The 14,334-nt window shown below is 61.5% G+C and overlaps 7 protein-coding genes across 7 annotated transcripts; 5 read left to right on the top strand and 2 right to left on the bottom strand.

Annotated features, from left to right (window-relative positions):
• Positions 1 to 533: 533 nt before the first annotated feature.
• RHTO_06102 (uncharacterized protein) lies at positions 534 to 1,754 on the top strand (the record flags this gene model as incomplete). The annotated part of the gene is made up of 4 exons (XM_016419763.1): positions 534 to 1,016; positions 1,073 to 1,240; positions 1,303 to 1,544; positions 1,601 to 1,754. The coding sequence occupies 4 exons, from the start codon at positions 534 to 536 to the stop codon at positions 1,752 to 1,754; spliced, it is 1,047 nt and encodes a 348-aa protein (XP_016275217.1).
• Positions 1,755 to 2,352: 598 nt separating this feature from the next.
• RHTO_06103 (tRNA (m2G10) methyltransferase complex) lies at positions 2,353 to 3,140 on the top strand (the record flags this gene model as incomplete). The annotated part of the gene is made up of 4 exons (XM_016419764.1): positions 2,353 to 2,541; positions 2,803 to 2,901; positions 2,973 to 3,050; positions 3,111 to 3,140. 4 exons carry the CDS (start codon positions 2,353 to 2,355, stop codon positions 3,138 to 3,140), a joined length of 396 nt encoding a protein of 131 aa, XP_016275218.1.
• A 586-nt stretch (positions 3,141 to 3,726) lies between these two features.
• On the top strand, positions 3,727 to 5,640 carry RHTO_06104 (glycosyltransferase family 31 protein; the record flags this gene model as incomplete). The annotated part of the gene is made up of 5 exons (XM_016419765.1): positions 3,727 to 4,568; positions 4,623 to 4,731; positions 4,793 to 4,880; positions 4,941 to 5,347; positions 5,428 to 5,640. The coding sequence occupies 5 exons, from the start codon at positions 3,727 to 3,729 to the stop codon at positions 5,638 to 5,640; spliced, it is 1,659 nt and encodes a 552-aa protein (XP_016275219.1).
• A 962-nt stretch (positions 5,641 to 6,602) lies between these two features.
• RHTO_06105 (delayed-type hypersensitivity antigen-like protein) lies at positions 6,603 to 7,918 on the top strand (the record flags this gene model as incomplete). The annotated part of the gene is made up of 5 exons (XM_016419766.1): positions 6,603 to 6,781; positions 6,975 to 7,043; positions 7,129 to 7,313; positions 7,382 to 7,786; positions 7,851 to 7,918. 5 exons carry the CDS (start codon positions 6,603 to 6,605, stop codon positions 7,916 to 7,918), a joined length of 906 nt encoding a protein of 301 aa, XP_016275220.1.
• A 236-nt stretch (positions 7,919 to 8,154) lies between these two features.
• RHTO_06106 (uncharacterized protein) lies at positions 8,155 to 8,645 on the bottom strand (the record flags this gene model as incomplete). Its single annotated transcript, XM_016419767.1, has 2 exons — positions 8,155 to 8,571; positions 8,634 to 8,645. 2 exons carry the CDS (start codon positions 8,643 to 8,645, stop codon positions 8,155 to 8,157), a joined length of 429 nt encoding a protein of 142 aa, XP_016275221.1.
• A 505-nt stretch (positions 8,646 to 9,150) lies between these two features.
• Positions 9,151 to 10,078, bottom strand: RHTO_06107 (cytochrome b5; the record flags this gene model as incomplete). The annotated part of the gene is made up of 4 exons (XM_016419768.1): positions 9,151 to 9,172; positions 9,321 to 9,351; positions 9,486 to 9,638; positions 9,721 to 10,078. The coding sequence occupies 4 exons, from the start codon at positions 10,076 to 10,078 to the stop codon at positions 9,151 to 9,153; spliced, it is 564 nt and encodes a 187-aa protein (XP_016275222.1).
• A 129-nt stretch (positions 10,079 to 10,207) lies between these two features.
• On the top strand, positions 10,208 to 13,752 carry RHTO_06108 (muskelin; the record flags this gene model as incomplete). Its single annotated transcript, XM_016419769.1, has 9 exons — positions 10,208 to 10,278; positions 10,345 to 10,604; positions 10,699 to 10,853; positions 10,912 to 11,915; positions 11,973 to 12,158; positions 12,215 to 13,037; positions 13,101 to 13,210; positions 13,268 to 13,321; positions 13,395 to 13,752. 9 exons carry the CDS (start codon positions 10,208 to 10,210, stop codon positions 13,750 to 13,752), a joined length of 3,021 nt encoding a protein of 1,006 aa, XP_016275223.1.
• Positions 13,753 to 14,334: the final 582 nt, after the last annotated feature.

Here is a 14,334-nt window from a genome sequence, read left to right on the forward strand (position 1 = left end):
GAGAGTCCTGAAGCAGCCGCTCGCCTCTGCGTTGGGTGAATGGTCCGTCTCTCTCCCGTCCTTCGAACCTCGCTCGCGCCAAAACTCGGCCACGTCAACCCTGCCTTGTTTCGCACCTCGACGGCCAACCAGCTATCCACAGTCGACGAGTTGGCCAGCACACTCCGACTGCTACTTCGGCATTGCTATCGAACAGCACGCCAACAGCGAGGGCGATGAACCGTCACGGACTCTCCAGCCCCGCCCGCTCGCCTCTCTCTGCTCATGCTCAGGCCTCCTGCTCCCGATCCGATGCCAGCGTGCTTCTCCTGCCCTTTGTCGTCGAGCAACGTCGAATTCGGCACCCTCGCACCCCGCTGCATGCCGCTAACCGACATCGGCTCGCTCAGGTCACCTCCGCCTCTCGCCAGCCCTTGTGCCCTTGTCCTCGTCTCCTCTGCTCGCTCCGCCCTTGCGACGCACAGGCCGATGCAGGCAAACCTTGTTCGGGGGCCGGGGATGCTCGTGCTTGACAAAGGCTGCCACGGCGGTGGATGCCCTTGGACAATTCCCTCGCAGCTCTGCTTGCTGGATTGCCTGAATCCTGCGGCGACATGCTCTACCGCTTCTTCGATACGTTGTCTCTCGCAAGCCTGGTTGTGCTGCTCAGTACGTCCCGGCACGCTTCTCGAGGCGCGCTAGCCCCTCTGACCTTCCCTCACGCAGCCTCCGCCCACTTCGCTTCCGCTACTCACGCCCCGCTCTTCCCGAGTCTACACACCCACCTCTCACGTCCAGCTCAGAGGCCCTCGCATCGCACCCACCTTCGCACTCTCCAAGCTGTCTACCCTCCACCCTCCGCCGTCCTCGCAGCGCGAGAACGAGAACACAAGGCTGAGACGGTGCGATGGTTGGAGCGGCTGGGCGATGGGCTGAGCACGAAAGGAGAGGAGCTTGGGAAGACGGCGGAGAGGATCAAGCGGAGTCTGGGAGGTACGGCGAGTGAGGAGGAGAAGCTTCGGATGGGCGTCGCACTTGTGCGTTTCAGCTTCCGCGCCCGTCCTCTAGCCTATGATGACAAAGACACTCGCAGCACGATGCTCTCTTCGCACTGGTGCAGCTCGTCGCCGCCTCCAACGAAAACAGCGTTCTGCCCATCCAGGTTCGACCGGTAGAAGACTTTGCTCGCGCTCGTCCGGCTGCCCCTTCCGCTTCGCCCGTTCCTTCCGGACGAGTAGCTCACCAGAAGCGTTCGGTGGAGGTGAGTACATCTCGCTCGGGATGACAATCTTGCCTTGGCAGCTGACCTCTCGTAATGTACAGTCTTCCCCTCCGGATCCCCACCATACTCTCCGCTCTACCCTGTCCCTCCTGACGCGCCATCTCACTCCCGCCGTCGAAGTCCTCCCGTACCTCTCGCTGGTGCAACAGGAATCCGTTCGCTCCTTGTGCGAGGAACTGAAGGGCGAGGTGGAATTGCTGGTCGACGCTGTCAACGAAAGGTCAGGAGGAGGGCGCGAGCTGGAGGATGAAGCGGGAACGGTCGTGCAGGACTGGATCGCGCGGTATGTGCTCTCGAAGTCCGGCAAAGACGCGTGCTGATGCTGTCAACCTGCGGCAGTTCCGCCGCGCTCCTTTCGAGCGTAGCTGCCAATGCGCCATCACCGAGTGTACCACCATCGGTCTCGTCGTACGACTATGAGGCGCAGCTCGCCGCATATCGCGAAGTTTTCGATTTGGAAGAGGGCGCTCAAGTCACATACGCCGCCGCCTGACCGCACAACGCACCCCGGAGCTTCTGTAGAGCGCTGCAGTACTCTTATACCCGTACACTGAACCGTAGACTCTAATGCAGCATAGATAAGCACTCTTTGGGAGCGCCATGTGAAGAAGAAGGGAAAAGGAGAGCAGTAATGTCGGCGGAGGGCTTGATGACGCGGCCTCGTGCGGTCCTAAGCCTAGTCTCGTTCCGCAAGCAATGCGCAGCCCACTGCCCCGTCGAACAGGCAGGACGGCGAGCGAGGGAGGAGGACGGCAGGGTCCGGACAGTCCCGCATCTGGTTCGCCGCGGGCGAGCGCTGGCTAGCACCCTACGAGGTGATCTAGGTGTGCACGGCCAGCCCATCGCGTTCTTCCTGGCCGTGACGACGCCATCGAACCAAGCTCCTCACGTAACTGATGAAGACGGAGAGAATGGGAAGGAGAGCAGAGGCGGTTTAGTGAGTCACCCCAGGCGCACAAGCAAGCAGCGTCTATAGCCCAGAACACTAGCCAGCTTCTCAGACTGAGATGAAGGGTTGCTGGCTGGGCCATCGAGACGGCGATTCGGGTTGGCGTTGACCACCACACACTCCGCTCACGAACACTGCTGACATGGTTCGACTGATTACCCAGAACCTCCTCTCCTGCCCTTCGCGCGCCTGTGCATACCCGACCAACTTCCCACTCTCCTTCCGCAATGTCACCAAGCTCGAGATGGTTGAAGCCGACTTCAACGAGGAGTTTCTGCGCGGGGTGCTGAGCAGGCTCGAGTGGCAGGCGTTGCGAAAAAGCGCGGCGGAGGTGCGTCCCTTTGTTCTGGTCAAGCGAAGACACAGGGTTCGAGCCGGCGAGGGGAGGAGAAGGAATGTCTGCCGGGAAGCGCGGACTCCTGGCGTTTGCAATGCCCTGTAGAGGTCGTGCTCTTCAGAAGCAGCGGGACGCGGCGGCGGATACGGCAAATCTCGACGCCGGAAACGCAAAGGGAGACGGATTTGCGTTGGGCGCAAGCCAAGCAACGAAGTACAGACGACCCATGTTCATCCACATCCACCCCGTGAACAGTTGGGCAACACCGACCTTCCAGAACAATCACCAGACCTAACGCGACCTGAAGCCATTCCGCTCGACCTCCTCAAATCGCTGCATCATGTCTTGCTCGAGGTGCGCACCGCGGCTTGTCCTTTTCGTTTCGCAGAGCGTCGAATGCTTATTTTGCGTGTGACGATTGACAGATCGTAGTTGCGGACGGAGAGATGGTCTGCCCGCAGTGCGAGCATGTCTACCGGATCAAGGACAGCATACCAAACATGGTGCGCCCGCTCCTCTTCCCGCTTCACTCGCTCGTGTAGTTGATTCCACTCGAATGGCAGCTTTTGGCGGAACACGAGATTCGGCGATGAGGCGGGGGCTGGCGAAGCGTAACCGTTCGTTCCGGTGCGGTTGACCTGGTGTCGCGATTGCGACTTGTTGTAACGATAGTGCTTGCGCGCAAGCTTCCTCGGGCCCATCTCCTTATGTAGAGTGCAGTGCGGCTGGCTTTTGGCATCGACATCTTGCAGCATCCTCGTCCCGCATCCCGCACTTGCTCCTCCGCCTTCTTACTTCGTACGCTCGCGCGCTTCGCACACCGCGCGCTTGCTCAGCTGTCTATAGCTTCTCGCGGCTGCCTTAGACTGCCCAGTGCACAGCAGCAAGACCTTGCCAGCCCCGCCCCTTCCTCATCACCAAACGGTTACGGCCGGCTGCAGGGCGCTCGCGCGATACTACGAGGATTGCATTAGCTTGCGGCGACCCAGGTGCGCCTTCATAGCTGCCTGCGAATCCCAACGATGGCTGACGGCCTCTGCAAACTAGAGCTCCTCTTTCCCGACCCTCATCACCCGACGCAACCTGGCGGGCTCGCGGATCTTGACCTCGTACCGGCGGAAGTCGCTCGATGGCGGCTTGCCAGGCGCCGGTACAGGCGTGATCGTGTCGAACTCGGGCATGGTCACGCTCCCTACCGGACATCGCTTCCGCCTGCACATGCGACACCTCATCGCCTTTCTCTGCCTCATCAGCTTCACGATCTACTACTTCAACAGTCCACCGTCGACAGCCACCTCTGCCCGCTTCTCTCCCTCTCAGGCCGAGACAGCCAAACTCCTCGCATATTGCCCGCACTCGACGTCTCGCAAACATATCCCGACCGTCATCCTTCAGGGCACGCAGACCGCTGCACCGGACGCCAATCGGACCGTCTTCGTCCTGGAGCAACCGGGCGATCAGCCCGTACCCTTCCTCCCCTACGCCTACCCACCTCGCGAACTCCGCTTTGCGCAGACCGTCTCTGTCCAGGATGAGGCGAAGCGGCGACCCGGCGCTGGTCGGTTGAACGACGGCGTGAACTCGGATGACGAGCGAGGTCAGCAGCTGTGCAAGGTGCACCGCGTTGCGTCGAGTCCGCGCCCTCAGGTCCCCGAAGGATGGAAGGACTCGAGTGTCATGTTCGGCATGTCGACAACACCTGATCGCGTCTTGGCGAACTTGCCAGTCTGGTCGCAGTGGATCCCGTCGGCAAAGCCTCCTCCGCTCGATCCAAGCGTCAAGGCGATGACATCGAAGCTCCCGCTCGTCTTGGTTCTCACGCCGCCGCAAAACCCGACCGAGACGGCGCGCGCACGGGAGGCGATGGAGGAGGCGAACGGGATGGGCATGTTTGTCGAGATGAGGCAGAGGGAAGCGGAGCGGTTCGAGACGAGGTACTTTGCGTTGGCGGAGGAGATGTGGAAGGAGGCGAAGCGAAGGGAGGAGGAAGATGGCATTCGGACGGACTGGTTCATCTTCTCGTGCGTCACACGAGTAACCACTTCGCGAATGGAAGCTGACGAATCTGCCTGCAGCGACGACGACACCTTCTTCCCCGATTTCGACTCTCTTGCCCGCCTTCTCGGCTCGTACGACGCGAACGGAGACTGGTTGGTTGGCACACTGAGCGAGTCGACCAAGCAGGTTCGCCTTGATCTCGCACCGCTCGATCTGGCCGACATCTGACTTTTCCTTTCGCTGCAAGGTCGCACAATGGGGCCACATCGCCTACGGCGGCGCCGGCATCCTCGTCAGTCGAGGCATCATGCGTCGGATGAACGATGAAGGTGTCTGTGCGTCGAGGGTCTTCGTCGTCGGTGCCGCGCACTCGTCGCTGACCTGTGTTCTCGCAGGGAACCGCTGTCTCGCCAAATTCGGCGCCTCGTTCGGCGGCGACGCTATGGTGACGCACTGTGCTGCGCTCGTCATGGAGAAGTCGGCCGAGGATGCCCTAACGCTCGAGCCAACCCTGCACCAGCTCGATATCCGCGGCGACGGCACCGGCTTCTTCCAGTCCGGCTTCCTGTTCACGTCGCTCCATCACTGGGGCTCTTGGTTCACTCTCTTCCCGCCATGGCACGAGAGCGGCGCCGGCGATTTGCGGAAGGGCATCACGCTCGTCGGAAAGGCAGCGAAGGCAGTCGGAGGGGACAACTGGGGCAGGCGGTACGTGTTCGAGGGCGGAAAGGTGGTGGTCGCACTCGGGTACAGCGTGACGATCGAGGCGAAGCCTCTTACACAGGCTGAGCTGGACAAGTCGGTGCGCTGCTGCTGCCTCGCTCACTGACTCTCGCTCGATGCGGACAACTCACGTGCTTGTATCATCCGCGTGTCCTGCAGGAGCACACATGGTGGGAGTTCGAGACGTTCCATCCAATCCGCCCGGGCCAGGAAGAGGCGCTGGACAAGCGGACGTACTACGTTACTGGCGTCCGCCAGGTCGACGCCGCCGGCATCTACCGCATCGAGCACAAGAACCGCGAAGGCGAGCGCGTCGACATCATCTGGGACCAGCGGGATACGAAGCCGAAGAAGCATGGGTGGTTCTCGTAGACGAGCGGTCGCCTGCTTCCGCCATCGCGGCGGAGCGGGGCACCGGCTGCCCTCTATCTCCGACAGAGTGCCGTAGCACTTTGCAACCCTTCACCGTCGTCCCGACTGCGGATCGTCGCCAACCGGAGCACTGCGCTCTGCGGCACAGGCTCGACTCTCGGGTTGTTTGCATCGTCTTCAGCGCCACACTTCGGGCATCTATTTCATCTGCCACTTCATTTGATCACCGTATGTACTCGCTGGGTCAGGATGCAGGATGCGCGCCGCATTACATATTGTCACATTCCTCACCCAAAGCTTGTTCCGCCCTCATATGGCTGCCACGCTTCGGCTTGTGGCCCGCTCTCCGGCCGCATGCTGCAACCACCTGCTCAAGCAGAGCTTTGCTGAGAGCGGACAGACAAACTCGGCAAGACCGCTCGAGGTTGGCAGAAGAGCGGCCTCGCCGAGCGAGGCGCGCGCAACTCGGTCGTGTTCGAGGGCAGCGTCTCGTGGTACTAGCAAGACGCCGCTAAGGGAAATGGACGGCGATCCAGCAGGGACGACAAGCCGTGGGCTTCACCCTTCCCTCTCTGCTCGTCTCCGCTCTTTTCATTTCTGCTTGATTCGGGGCCCAGCTCGAGGAGTATTGGAGGGACGGTCCGGCCAGATGATCTCGTTTCGAATCATTTTCGGGCAATCAGCGCGTCGCGACCAGACTCGATCGGGCAGGAAGAATCGAAGGGCTCTCTGTTTCGAGCTGCGACGACACGGCTTGATTGGACGCTCCAGGTTGCAGCGCTGGCGGGGGGGGGGGGCCTCGTCCTGTTTGCCTCCCCCCCGCAGCAGCCCTCGTTCCCTCGCCGGCCACCCTCTTGTTTGCTTTCGCCCGCTTCCCTCGCCTCTCGCCTTTCTGCAGCGTCTTTTACGACCCGCTGCTTGTCTCTGTCGACCCGTTCGCAACGCCCATCGACTCTGCCAGCATGACCGCATCAACTCCGAACCTGCGCTCTCTTCTCGCCCTCGCCTCCCTTCTCGTCGCGGTCGCCTCTGCTCAGCCCGGACGGTTCCCTTGCGGTGTCGCCGTTCCCAATCAGCGGGCGTGCGATGCTCTCTCGCACCCTACGGCGAGACGAGGCCTCCTCGTCCCCATCGACTCGGAGTGCGTCGCGGCAGGACAGTCAGGGTACTTTTGCGGGTGGGCTGGCGCACGGTGAGCATGCTCTTCTTCTCTCACGACTCCAGCACCCGCACAGCGATGGGTCGTCTCGGAGGTCGCCTCTCTTCGTCGCCGTGCGGAGTTCTGGAGCTCTCCGCTCCGGTGGCATGGCTGACGACCTTCTTTCTCCTCACAGGTGCACCTCCGACCTGCAATGCGACTTCGGGTATTGCAGCGGCACAGACGACGAGCCTGGACAGTGCATGTGCGTCGTGACCGCCAATCCTTCACAGTCGACCTTCCTAAACTGACCTCGCCTGCCTCTTTCTCCCTTGCGTTCGCCCACTCAGCGGCGGCTTGGGCGACTCATGCGAGGGACCTGGCGGACCCGACGATTCGCTGTGCGCGGGAAACTTGGGATGTCAGGTGGAAGGTGCAGTGGGCAAGGCTGTCTGCGGCGGCCAAGGTGCAGACTGCTCTTTCCACGGATCGTACAAGCCGAGCACCAAACCGAACCACCACGCCTGTCTTTCGGGTGCGTCCAGACTCGTCGCTATGGCGCCAGTAGGGGCAAGCTGATGCGGGTTGCGCCGCCCCAAACAGGATTCTGCAACCCGCAAAGCCTGACATGCTCGACCAAGGTCCTCGATTCCGCCCAAGAACTGAAGGCTCAGCCGGCTGTTCAGCTTCCACCCCCTCGGCAACAACAGCGCTTCTCACCCGACTCGGACAACGAAGGTCCTGCCCACCGTCGCCGCGTCGCTCTCCCCGCCGGCGCAACTTGCCCTCAAGGCTTTTCGGTCTGTCCCGTCTCTCGACGAAGAGGCGACCAGGAGAAGCACTATCTCGCGTGCTTCGACACGACGTCCAGCGCAACCCAATGCGGAGGGTGCTCCAACAGCGATGGCGGCCTGCGGGGACAAGCACCGGAAGGCATCGACTGCACGGCCCTGCCTGGCGTCGCAAACGGTGGTTCGGCCGCGTGCATCGAGTCGAAGTGCCGGATCTGTGCGTTGCGTTCTCATCCTCAGATCCGCCGGCGCCAAGCTAACACGCCCGGATTCCGCTGCAGTCTCGTGCGCGCCCGGATACGACTTTGAACAGGAAGAGGGCGCATGTGTCCTTCAACGATACTGGTAGCAGCTGGGAAATCGCCTCCTTGTACAGCGCTTGTTCCGATATATCACGCCCCAACGCTCGGCAGGCTTGTACCCGCCGTCCTCAAGGCCGTGAGGTTGTATGCGATATACTCGGCATTCGGTAGTTGTCTATAGGCATAGGAATGCAGTACTCTCGAAGCCCTCATCGACGACGAGGAAGTTCGAGAGACGGCGTGCGAATATGTCCTCGTTGCTGCCAAACTTGGCCTGCGCGTTCTACTTCTTGCGCCTCCGCGCCTTGCTTTTCCCGCTCGTTCCCGTCGCAACAGCAGGCAACCACTCCTCGTCCACGTTCTCGGGTAGCTTCCTCCGTTCCGCTTCTTCCTCGCCGGCACTCGCCGAGCTGCGCTCCTCCCTCTCGAGCCTCTCCCTCTCCCTCTCTATTCCCGCCGTGATCTCTTCCGCGCTCACTTCCTCGCCCCTCTTGATCCGCTCCATCAAGTCCTTCGGAATCGCGACCTTACGGACGCCCGTCTGGAAACCTGGTGCGCCGCGCCCGATGCCGGTCTTGGGGTCGTACGGCCGCTGAGAAGGCGGGATGGTGGTCAGGCGCACGTAGAATCGGTAGGAGAGGTAGGCGAGGGGGAGGGAGACGAGGAGGAAGGGAGGGACGAGCGAGGGATCCACTGAGGGCTGCGGCGGCAAGGTGAGGGGTCAGCACCGCAAGGAGAGCCACAGTTGAAGCATGTGCGCACCAAAAGACCCATCCTTGCCGCGTGTCTTCGGCGAGTTGATCGTGAGGAGAGTCGGACTGATGAAGCTGTGTCGCGTTCGAGCTGCTTCGCCGACGGGCGGGTGAAAGCTGTCAAGTAAGCGAGGTGCTGTGCAGGTCTTCGCGCGTAGCCGCAACTCGAGCTGCGCACGAGGTGTACACGACAAAGGGAGGAGACGACGCGCAGCAACTTCAGCAAGCAGAGTAGCGGACGGTCGGCGCACCGTCTAGGGACGTCAAGCACTGCGTGCGCAGTCGCTGAGTATTCTCTGTCTATGCCAGCGAGAAAGAGCGCTTGTATGAGCGAGGCGCATAGCGCCTCGCAAATGAGAATTGCAGCGAGGAGAACACTCAGACGCTCGATCGTCCCCTTCCAACACACGGATCGCGGTGTGAGCCTCCTCACTCCATGCATAACGAGATCGTCAAGAGGTGACGGGCACCGACGGCGACCTGGCAACGAAGACTGGACTTGAGGAGGATGGAGGAGCGGCGCCGGGCTAGTGCGTTTCAACCAGGTCGCTAAGTAATTGGTAGCGGGTCAATGAGGTGATGAGGTGAAGGTGATGCAGGAACGGCGAGGGGAGAGCAGACAAAGGCGGTTGGCAAGTTGTGGACGGTGAGGAGTCAATTTCAGCGGCGTGAAGTCGTGGAGACTGAACGAACGCACCCGCAAAGGATGTATTTGGTCGAGAAGTGTTCTGTGCGGAACAGTCGAGGAAGAAAAGTGGCGCACGGAACGAGCGGCGAGGGGGGAACAAGGAAGAGATCAACGTCAGCACGCTTGTCCACCGCTGCACGTGGATAGGACCCGACGCAAAGAAGCACGACTCACGCTCCCAGTCCTTTAGATTGTCCCACTCGCTGCTCGTCAAGTCGTCGAGCGAGTCGATCGGTTCGTCGACAGGCGTCAACATGTCGGCCTCGAACGACTGCTTCGCGAGCCCACGAGAGGCGTCTCGGCCTGCAAAGATTGCATACGGGCCGCCTGTCAAGCAACGCTTTAGCACGAAAGCGAGACGAGCGGGACGGATTGTCCGCGGCAGGGAGGGTGAGGAGAGGGCGCTCACCGGGTCCGTAGAAGTTGCGGCCGCTCGAAACGTCGTACACCTTGCGACGGATTGCAAAGAGGATCCGGCCGCCCTCCTTGGCCGGGTCGGTCCCGTCGAACCCGCGCAATTCCTTCGTCGTCCACTTGCGCCAAACCTCGCTCTTGGGGTGTGTCGCCGGTCTCCAATGATAGTCGCCACTGGTTGACGAGTCCGAGAGGGCGTACGGCGGGGGTGCAAAGGGCGGCGCAGGCAAGAGGACGCGGAGAGTGAGGACGACGAGCAGTGCGAGGAGGGCGGCGTTGAGAGGCTGCCGCAGGTTCAAGACGTCGATGAGGAGGGGCAGTCCTGGCGGTAGATAGCTGATGAGCTTGTCCATGTCGCTTGCAGCCGTCCTCGTTCGAGCGTGAGCAGGCGCAGTGAACGGTTGCGGGCAGACCCTCGCTCGTTCCCTCCCTCCTGCTCCTCTCCGTCTGTCGCTGCTCGTGCGCTGGACTGGCGGGCGAGCATGACCGATCCTGCTGCTTGGGATGCTACGCGGCTGCTGCAGACCCCTCCCAACCCTCGGCTGTCCTACGTGTGCGTCCTCCCCACTTCTCGTCATCGGGTCGCTCAACACTCACACGCTGAGCATTGCACATGCAGTGTACACTCTGTGTCAGGCTACCATGCTTCCTTTCACCCTTCGCACATCCTCGTCGACAAGCCGACAGACGATTCGTCAAGGTGGACCGCTCCGAGTCCGGAGGATCGCCGCCAGCAAGCTAGAAGGACGGCAGGAGTCGGTACAGGCCCAAGCAGTGCAGGGACCAACCCGGCCAGACGCAGGGAGCCGGAATGGATCATCGTCGAACTCGAGCAAGTCGCGATATTGAGGACTGTCGGGTTCGGGAAGACTACGAAGCGTGCGTCCGCCTCTCCAGACGATGCGGTCGGCGAGGAGATGTAATTACAGAGAAGCGGCTGCAGCAGGCTGACACCCTCAACCTCCCGTCACAGCCCACCCCTGCAATCTCGCCGACTTTACGCTGTGGGGCGGTCTAACGCCAGATCCGCTGTCGATGGAACCGCTGCTAGAAGGGGGCTTGAAGAACGATGCGATGCCTGAGCGGTTCGAGGTGCCGATAGAGGTCGGCGGAAAGAGGGGAAAGGCTGTTCGTCCTGTTCCAGGCCGTCCCTCACGCGGTCCCGCTGACAGGCTCGCATCCACAGCCCTTGCCAATCAAGTATCTCAAGATCGACTGCCACGTCGCTGCGAACGCCAACTACTCGATCTCGATCTGGCACCTCTTCCTCGAGGGCTATCTCCCGCCGTCCTCCCCCTCGCCCTTGTCCCCCCTCCCTCCCGCTTCGACGCTCGTATCGCTCTACACCTCTCACCGCTCGCGCACGACGAATCATCTCATCCTCGCGCATCTGCGCCGCCTTGGACCGCGCTCGCAAGGCATCCGGGCTTTCGACCTTCTCTACGACTCGCTCGATACGATCACGCGCGATACGTTCGAGAGTCCACTTTGCCGGGAGTTGCATGAAAAGCTGGTAAGGGAGGGAGAGTGGGAAGAGGCGGAACGGATATTGGATCGAGGGGAAGAGGGAGGGCTGTTCCGGGAGTGGACGCCCGGAGGGGGCAAGGGAAGGACGGTGGCGAAATGGGAACCACTCTCGCCCTCTCGCTCGACAGCGCAGGCGACGCACTCCTGGCCGACTGGACGAGGCGGACATGCGATGGTCCGCGTGGGGCGGAAAATCCTGCTCTTCGGCGGATGGGACGGGTCGCGCGACTTGGGAGATCTGTGGGAGTGGGACCTGACGGCGCCGGACGGTGGATGGAGGTGTCTCGATTCGGGGGAAGAGACCAAGGCGAAGGATCAGCGACCAGGTCCGAGGAGTTGTCACCAGATGGTCGTGGACGAGTCGGAGGGTTGGGTGTACTTGCTGGGTGGCAGGAAGGACGAGGAAGAGGCGGAGGACGATGACGACGTGGCTATGGCGGAGGACCTTGACGACCGTCCTCGACGTCCTCGCAGACCGTCAACTTCCGTTCCGTCGGCCGAACATACGCCTACGCATCCTGGCTCTATGACAAGCTTGCACGGGTCATCAAAGGAGGACCGGTGGAAGAGCGACTTCTGGCGGTATAAGGCAGTCGGACCCGGCCGCGGCGAGTGGGAATTGATCAGCGAGGACACGAGACGGGACGGCGGACCAGCCCTGCTGTACGTCTACTCAGCTCATGCCTCTCACTTCCGGAGTTGACTCGCTGTCCCGCACAGCTTCGACCACGCCATGGCCCTTCACTCGCCCACATCTCGCCTCTTCGTCTTCGGCGGCAAGAACCAACCCTTTGAGCCTTCGGCACGCGATGAGCTGTCGACAAGCTCGGATGCCGACCCGACGAAGACGAGATATAGCGGATTGTGGTGCTACGACTTGCGGCGGAAGAAGTGGAGTCACCTGCTGTGCGTCCCCATTCTCTTACTTTCCCCCATGCACTCCTGACGAACTTGTTCCGCAGCGGTGACCCTCGACCGCCGCCGGGTTCGACGACGCCCTCGACCCTCAGTTCTGACCGACTGCTCTCTCGAGCCGGACATGCCCTTTTGCTCGATCCTTCGCCCCGTCATCCGACCCTGTACGTCTACTCCGGCCAGCGGAACGAGCAGTATCTTGAAGATCTGTGGGCGATTCGACTCGCCAGCGTCGACGGATCGGGAGAGCGAGGGCGGCCGGGGAAGCGGGAAGAGGGCGACGCTCGCGAGGATGACGAGGATGATCCCTGGTGGCGCCAGGGAACGGTTCTCGACTTTCCTTTCCCATCGTCATCTGGGTCGTCGCTATCGTCAGCCGCAGCTGCCGCCTCGCGGTCGCTGGTCGACCTCTCCGCGCTACCCGCATCTCCCGAATCATCGCCTTCCCGAGTTGGCGGGGGAACTTCCGTATCGTCGATGTCGCGCCCAACCATTCTACAGATCTGCCGCCTCTGGCCGCCTCCGCCTACCTCTTCTCCGCATCCCACGCTCACTTCCAGTCCCACGCCACCACCCGGCTTCACGCAACGGCTCGTCCTCGATTCACACACCGACTCCTGGACGCTCCTGACGGGATTGATCCGCTCGCTTCCACCGTCCGCATCGTACGGCGGCGGGATGGCCTATGCGAACGAGACGAGGGAGAGCTGTCTGCCGGGCGTGTGGAGGAGGACAAGGGCGCCCGGTCAGACGCGCGGCGAGGGCAAGAGTTGGCGATGGGAAAGACTTCAGGAAGAGCGAGGAGCAGGAGCTGTGTCGGCGGATCAGGCGGGCGACGGAGCCGTTCCAGCAGGAAGGTTTGCGGCCCAGGTGCGCTCGCGGTCATCTCGGGCCGCCCGCTCGTGCAGCAGAGCTGACCAGCGCTCTGTACAGATTGTCTTTGATCCTCTGAGGCATGAGACGTACCTGTTTGGCGGACACTCGGACGTGCGCGGTCCGGTGGAGCATCGCTTGAGTGACATGTGGATGCTGAGGATCATCGAGTGCGTCGTTTCGGGCGAACGCTGCAGAGATCTGACGCTAAACTATACCTCGAGCAGGCCCACGCCCGGAGAAGCGCTGAGATTGGCCAAGTTTCTCGTGCGGAAACAGCGGTGCGTTAGAGTCTTCACTCTCGCAGTTGCGGTTAAAGCAAACAGCGGGCTGATACCGCTGAGTTCTCCGCAGCTTCAACGAGCTGTGCAAGACTGCGCCCACGGTCATCGCCCTCCAGTACCTCCAGAACGATCTCTCGAGCGTTGTCGACCACTCGTCGTCTAGCGAATCGGCATCCTTTCGACGATGCATGGCGGCTTTGCTGTCCGCTCCTCCGTCGATGAACGTCGATGCCGCACTGGATGGGTCGTGTGAGCTGCCGTCTCAGGCGGCCGTCAATGCCTGCGCCGCGGAGGTATACCGGGACCGGCACAAGCTGTGGGAGGAAATCTGCCGGTTCTTTCCAAACGAGGAGCGGCAGCCAGAGGAGGATTTGGATGATACAAGCCGGCTGTTGCGGGTGTGGCAGATGACGGGCAGGCGATGCTAGGAGGGTACGTTGGACGGTCTGCTGGAACACAAGATCCCTCTGGCCTCGGACCGTGCTCTGTTTATCCGCTTGTGAGCATGCCAGAGCCTTGTGCTACAGGAAAAAGATGTTGTGCAGGCAGAAGCTTAGTGTGCGCCAGAGGAAGAGGCACAGGCCCTGAGATAGAGTCCGTAAGGCAGTCGAGGGTTGACGCTTGGTTGATGCGCCGAAAGCTTCCTTACTTGGGGCAATTGTATACGCATAGCTTGGTCGGTTAACATGTGGAACTTGGCTCAGATGTCCGAGTGGTCTAAGGAGCCGGATTCAAGCGCATCAAGCTTCCCTGCTTTCGTACGGGCTTCCGTGCCCGCAGGAAGCGCGCAACTCCTGATCGTCATCCGCTCAGTGTGTGCTTGTACATCAAATCATGTGAAGCTTGCCGAGACTGAGGCACTCCCAGGCAACAAGATGGGAAAGATTCCTCTGCCCCGAAGCATGCTTGAGAAGAAGGCAACATCCGCTTGAGGAGAGGAGAGTTAGGACTTAGGAGACAGGTGTAAACGAGGATGAGCTGGTTGAGGGCAAGGACGAGAGAGAGAGAGA

The sequence above is a fragment of the Rhodotorula toruloides genome (genome assembly GCF_000320785.1).
Source record: "Rhodotorula toruloides NP11 unplaced genomic scaffold Scaffold4, whole genome shotgun sequence".
Lineage (NCBI taxonomy): Eukaryota > Fungi > Basidiomycota > Microbotryomycetes > Sporidiobolales > Sporidiobolaceae > Rhodotorula > Rhodotorula toruloides.